At 36.7% G+C, this 6,900-nt stretch overlaps 1 protein-coding gene across 1 annotated transcript; it reads left to right on the top strand.

Annotated features, from left to right (window-relative positions):
* The first annotated feature begins 828 nt into the window (after positions 1 to 828).
* On the top strand, positions 829 to 2,481 carry LOC124775310 (piggyBac transposable element-derived protein 3-like). The gene is made up of 3 exons (XM_047250145.1): positions 829 to 883; positions 1,025 to 2,054; positions 2,133 to 2,481. The coding sequence occupies exons 1-3, from the start codon at positions 829 to 831 to the stop codon at positions 2,479 to 2,481; spliced, it is 1,434 nt and encodes a 477-aa protein (XP_047106101.1).
* The last annotated feature ends 4,419 nt before the right edge of the window (positions 2,482 to 6,900 follow it).

The following is a 6,900-nucleotide window of genomic DNA, read 5'->3' as shown; positions in this document are numbered from 1 at the left end:
ACATTGTTATTCACAAATTAGCTCAAAAAGTTGTCAGAAAGATACCAAATTAGTGGATAACATCTTACCTAGAAGAGAGATAGCAAACAATGATTTAAACACTTTGTTGCCTGATGGTACTTAAAGCTACCAGTAAGTTTTGACTCTAATTATTTTCTCATGGTATAGTTTCGTGATCTGAGAGCCTGACGGTACATAACAGTAACTCTACTCTACTGTTTCATAGATTTTATTGTGCAAATCATAGACCTCTCTGGCGGTCAGAGCTTGACATTGTTTTTCGCGCGCAGCTGTGAAAACAGAAGATTGTATGTGCTTGTTTCCATGGTGTTGCCCGAATTTGTGCGTAATTTATTGAACTTCCGTTGAGTTTTCCATTGGGAATACTTACCTTCTTTGTTTTTTTTATAATAATTTGAAGCATTACGTTACAAGTGAATGAGATAAAGAGGAAAATAAAAAGCGGACTTATTAGTATCGTCAGGTTGTGCGAACACTTTATTGTAGCAACAATGCGTTACCACTCACTAGTTGTTCTGTCCACTTTTTCCCACACAGATGGACGAAAATCGTAAAACTGGTGGCTACTTGCGACCTTTGAGTGATGCACAGATTGATGCAAATTTGTATGAGGACATTCCCTCTGATATTCCAGAGGATACTGACATCGAAGATGATGACGAAAATGTTAATAATTTTGACAAAGCTTTTTTGTGCAATTGGCAAGAGGCAGATCGTGAAACAAACTCCACTTGTTCGGAAAATGATGCCTCAGAGAGTTCTTTGCCGTTTACACCTTCACCTCAATGTGATTATCGGACAAACAAAATGTGGAGAGACAAACACATTGAAACAAGGAACTATGAATACAGATATAGTGAAGGTATCTTCTTACACTTAGATCATCATAAATTCTTTTTCAGCATTAGTCAATTTCTTCTTTTTCATTTCACGAATTACTTTAGAACCGTGTTCCATCTGTGACAACTGCAGTACTATTTCCATTCATGTATTCGTTTTGCAGGGCCTATGGAAGAATTATTACAGGATTGCCACACAGCTACTGATGTTTTTATTTTCATTTTGAAGCCAATTGTAGAAGACATAGTTTTCCAGACCAATCTTTATGCAACGCAGAAGGGAAAAATTTTAAATCTGAAGGAACATGAGCTGCTTGTTTTTTTGGTAATTAATTTATTTATGGGTTACCACAAGCTGTCGTCGTGGAAACACTACTGGTCTGCATGTGATGACCATGTTATTTCTATTGTAAGGCGATGCATGAGTAGGGACAGGTTTGATTTTATTTTGATTAATTTATATGTTAATGATAACACAAAAATTCCAGAAAGAAACACTGATAAATTGTATAAAATACGCCCGCTTCTGACTGCTTTGAATAAGCAATTTATGTCCATATACAGGGGCACTAGAGAACTCAGTATTGATGACTCAATGATTGTCTTCAAGGGAAGAAGTAGCATAAAGCAATATAATCCATTAAAACCAATCAAAAGAGGCTATAAACTATTGGCAATTTGTGATAAAAAAGGATACACACTCAATTTTGAAGTGTATCAAGGTAGAAATGAGACACTGGAGAAGGACTTTGACGGGTACGGTGTAGAAGAGAGAGTAGTACTGAAATTGTCTAAACAGTATTGGAGTCAGTACAGAAAATTGTACTTTGACATTTTTTTTACTTCTATTCCACTTTTGGAGAAATTAAAATCCGTAAATACATTTTCCTGTGGAACAATTAGAACAAACAGGAAAGGTTTGCCAGCGAATTTACCAAGAGAAAAATGTCTAAAGCGTGGGGAATCAGATCACAGAGTGTCATCTGTAGACCCATCAGTATTTCAATGGAGGGGCAATAAAGTAGTATATTTTGCGTCAAACATCCATGGCACTGAACAGAGCGTAGCGTCAAGAAAACAGAAAGATGGAACTGGTATGACTATACCATGTCCAGTTATTGTATGTGATTACAATAAAAACGTGGGTGGTGTGGATCATGCAGACAGATTACGTTCAACTTATGGTCTTGACAGGCAATCAAAGAAATAGTGGCACCGTCTCTTCTGGGGAGCAATATAAATTGCTTTTGTCAATACTTACGTCATTTTCAGTGATCTACGTGGGGCACTGCCACTGCTGGAATTCAGGCGTGCTGTGGCACTAGGGCTAATGAATGAACAGCAAGTACCAAATCTCAAAAAGAGAAACTCTGGTAAAGATGAAATAACTCCCCCAAAGAGAAGGAAAGATAACTTTCCTGTTCCTAAGGATGTACGTCTTGGCAACCAAGGAAACCATTTTGTAGTGTTCAGTTGTAAAAGAGGACGATGCAAAATGTGTGCGAAAAATAAAATTCAGTCGAGACCACATTCACAATGTAGTACATGTAAAGTGTACTTGTGCTGCAATGAGAAAAAGAACTGTTTTCTACAATTTCATGAGGTATCACTAAATATGTGATATATATATATATACTGTCAAAAATGTATAGCTAAGTTACTATGTATTGTGAAGTTGCTCTAGAAGGTAAATTTATGCGAAATTTAAAAAAAAATCAGAAATATCTTATTTTTGTTAATTAATTTTCTAATGTAAAAATATTTAATATTTATGTAGAATGAAGTACAAGTTATAAAAATTGGAGCATTTTTCTGTGCATGTTGTGATTCTGTCCATGGAGTCTGATGGTACTTCTGAGTACCAGGAGTGAAAAAAGTTGTAAAAAATAAAATAAATTAAAAAAAAAATCCTACCGTCATTTGCGGCCACAATAGCATAAATTCTGCAAAGAAAATGTTAAAAAGTAAATTTTTTCTTATGTCAGGAAACAAAGGGTTAAGGCATGATGATATCAAAGAAAATACCATTACAACAATAACACATCTATCTACTAAATCACTAGTGAATTATGTAGTGCTATAAGGCTCTGTCCTAGGACCTCTATTGTTCCTCCTTTACATGGATGATTTAAATGACTTTATTAAAGTGAAGAAATAACTCTTACTTTCTGATGACACCTGTATTTTAATAACAGCTGCTGACAAAATCTCTATGGAAGTAGCAATCGATACTTCAATGTCCCTAGTTACTAGCTATTTTTAAAAACTAAGATAACAACACCTCCAGAAAAAACTGTCTTTTTGAATTTCCCCTCTTCTCCACTTGTGCAAGAATTTGAAACAATACCATATCTTGACAACACATTACTGAAATCAGTTACTGAAACTGAAGCTCTAGGGATGTGGCTAAGTGATAATTTAAATTCGAATTGTCATGTGAAAGAACTCAGAAAAAACTTTCAAAATCTTGCTATGTTCTTCATGTGTTAATCCAAAGTGCAAGCAGGTCAACAGTCATTGAGGCATATTATGAATATTTTCATTCATTATTCTGATAAGGGCTAATATTCTGGGGAAACTCCCATCGACATACAAAACTTAATGATGCAGAAGAGTATTCAGAGCTACCTGCAATGTAAGGAAACTGGAAACATGTACAGTAGATTTCATACAGCTGTAAATATGAGCCTGCCAAGCCCTTACACATATGGATGTATCTTGCTTGCAAATGATATCTTTGAAACAGTACTGGAAATTTACAACAAAATAAGTTTATGCATTGCCACAACACAAGAAACATCAGTAATATCCACATGCCTCATGGTATATGCATATCAGTTAAATTATTCAACAGCCTACCTAATGATTAAAAGTGCAGTGACATACAAGTACGTTTAAATACAACCTTACATCATTTCTGATGGAACAGTGTTTTTACACAGTAAAATAATTTTTAAATCATAAAAAAACAGCATTGTAAGTTGAGTAAGTAATTATGGCCAAATTCAAATTAATTTTTTTTTTGTTATTTGTAAACTGAATTTTGTCTTTCTCTCTCTCTCTCGCTCTCTCTCTCTCTCTCTCTCTCTCTCTCTCTGTGTGTGTGTGTGTGTGTGTGTTCTACTTCCTCAAATTTGACTTCTTCTATACTCAACAAGCTATTTAAGGATGTAAGTAATCAAAATGATCAAAAGAAATCAAATGAAATTGGTTTGTGTAGCTACAAAAATAATTGTTTACGACTTTAGTGGCAAATACATTTTATGGCAGCCATGCCGCAAAAATGCGTGAATATACCAGAGCCGCTCACTAACGGAACAAGTTCGCTGCGTCAGATGTCCATTGGCGCACATACCTGTCGATAGATAAAATTCTGGCAAGGTGTGTCGCACACAGGTGCGGATCAACAAAAAAAGCAACGGCATTGCGAACTGAGCCGCCATACGGTACAGACGCGTATTTCGTGAGTCCATAATTTCAGTCTGCGGACACGTGGGTCGAGCTTAACGCGAGTTTCCCACAGACGCGTATGGAAGTTTGTTTGGCGCTCTCCATTCGTTTCCGCCTGCGCTTCGTCGCATCCGCGAAATACACAGCGCCCCGCGATTGCGAGAAAAGGTTCGTTTCGTTCCGGACACAGGTCCACTGTTCTCCCACGCTCACGCGCTCGGGCGACGCGCTCGTCAGCGAGGCGTTTACACCCTCCGGGATCGGTGTTCGAGTGAAACTGTTATGCAAAGACAATTATCGCGATGGGTCGTTAATGAACACTGCGATCTGATTTGATTTTAGTCACTTCTTCATTTACTTATTTGGCAGAATAAATATATTTTCGGTAACTGTATTTATGAATTACCGTTACCACACTGTCACCATGGCCTATATCCTGAATACAGTGTGTGGTTGCGACAGCAAAGTCGGCTCAAAGCACAACTTACATTTAAACGGTGATATTTATTTATTTACTTCGAATTCCATAGATCCATATTGTGATGAATCATAAGGATGTGGAATGAGTCAGGTTTACATTATTATATAGATACAATAAACGCTGCACAATAAAATAATGCACAGCACTGAGAATATATTAAGGTACAAAAGGAAAAGTATATTTATACATTGACCACACATCATGAAGACAAATAATGGCTAACACATTAGAAATTGAAAGTCTCAAAATATAAATACAAATGACAATATTAGCTTACAAAAACAATCGCTGGTTATTCTTCATATACCCACCAAGAGAGTAAAATGGCTTATCCATAGGATATTTTCTTCATTTAGATTTATATGAAGATGAGTCATTATTGTGGATTTTAATATTGGATGGAAGAGAATTGAAAACTTTTGCCTGCAGAATGGTGAACACCTTTCTGTGCAAGGCTTAGATGTTTCAGATCCCTATGTAAATCATTTTGATACCTTATATTGTGCTCATGGTATGCACCATTAGATGTAAAGAGGGAATTACAGACAAAAAGTATAAGAGAAAATAAGTATTGAGAAGTGGTCGTTAATATTTGGAGCTTATGGAATGGTTTACTGCAAGAATATCTTGGATGAACGATTCTAACTGCTCTCTTTTTGGCAATAAAGATTTTTTTTGGTTGCAGGCTGATTACCCAAAAAATTATACCATATGACATGATACAGTGAAAATAGCCGAAATAAACGGCTTCGATAGCATTCATATCACCAACAGGTGTAATTACATGTAGGACATAAGCTGCTGCACTGATGCACAGATCAATTAACTTGCCATCAAATAGAATTCTCGTGGTCATCGCAGATTCACAAAATAATATATTTTGGTTGTCACTGTTAAAGTGGACTACTTCGTTTTCTTATCAAGATGCATTAAATTGCATGTATTGCGTTTTTTCTATGTTTAGAGTTAATAAGTTCGATTTAAATCAGTAAAAGTTGTCTACATGTACAGCTTTACATCTGTTTTCTAGTTCACTGGTTGTTTGGTTTTCAAGCAGAATAGAAGTGTCATCAGTGAAAAGAATAAATTTGTTCTCAGTGTTTGCACGAAGTAGAAACAGTAAAGGTCACAAAATGGAGCCTTGTGGCACTCCACATTTTAATGTGTCCCAATCAGATGAGACAGGACAGCCATTAGTACCATCAAGTGTCACCTTCTGCTTTCTATTGTGTAGATACAATTCAATCCACCTCCCAATGCTACCATTCAAAACATAAAAATCAGCTTTCCCTAAGAGTATGTTGAGGTCTACACAGTCAAAGACCTTTGACAAGTCACAGAAAATTCCAGTACGTGACATTTTGTTATTTATTGATTGAAGAATTTGCTTTGTTAAATAGAAAATGGCCTGCCATGTCGATCTGTTATTTTTCTTTCTTTTTTTAAAACTAAATTGGTTTTTGTTTAGGATCTTGTGAATGTTGAGGTGGTCTACATTTCTTTTATACAGTACATCAGTTTCCCTAATATTTTCGAAAAGCAGCTTGGCAGAGAAATTGGACAGCAGTTGGATACTTTAGTTTTGTCACCCTTCTTAAAAATTAGCTTCACTAAAGAAAACTTTAATCACTCTCAGACAACACCTTGCTGCAAAGATTCGTTGAAAATGTGACACAGGACTTGACATACACAAATCAAAAAATGTTTTGCATTGCCGTGGGAACTCCTGAAGATAGACGTCGATTGTGGATATTGCATCACAGACACAGTCCCTTTGACTGTTCAGAGATGTCACTAAACACACCTAAAGATGTACACAACCATGCATGACCAGTGCCTATTAGATGTAGAGGGTCTGAAAGCTGATAAGTTCCAGTCATTCCACCAGCAAGGAGGTACACAGTTCGTGTTGTCTGTGGTTCAACCATGCCTAGACGATCAATACCACGATTAGGCTGCGTCCGCATTGTTACTCTGTGCCAGGAAGGGCTCTCACAAGGGATGTGTCCAGGCGTTTCAGAGTGAACCAAAGTCACGTTGTTCAGACATGGAGAAGATGCAGAGAGACAGGAACTGTCGACGACATGCTTCACTAGGGACCCCAAGGGC

The sequence above is a fragment of the Schistocerca piceifrons genome, chromosome 2 (assembly GCF_021461385.2).
Source record: "Schistocerca piceifrons isolate TAMUIC-IGC-003096 chromosome 2, iqSchPice1.1, whole genome shotgun sequence".
Taxonomy (NCBI): Eukaryota; Metazoa; Arthropoda; class Insecta; order Orthoptera; family Acrididae; genus Schistocerca; species Schistocerca piceifrons.
Note: the sequence above shows the minus strand (reverse complement) of the source record. Positions and strands in the feature narration are given on the sequence as shown.

Bases quoted from the DNA above. Each gene is read 5' to 3' on its own strand.
- LOC124775310 (XM_047250145.1), top strand. From the start codon at position 829: ATGTGGAGAGACAAACACATTGAAACAAGGAACTATGAATACAGATAT. The intron at 884-1,024 runs GTATCTTCTTAC...TTCGTTTTGCAG, and splicing joins TGAATACAGATATAGTGAAG to GGCCTATGGAAGAATTATTA. The intron at 2,055-2,132 runs GCAATCAAAGAA...CGTCATTTTCAG, and splicing joins TCAACTTATGGTCTTGACAG to TGATCTACGTGGGGCACTGC.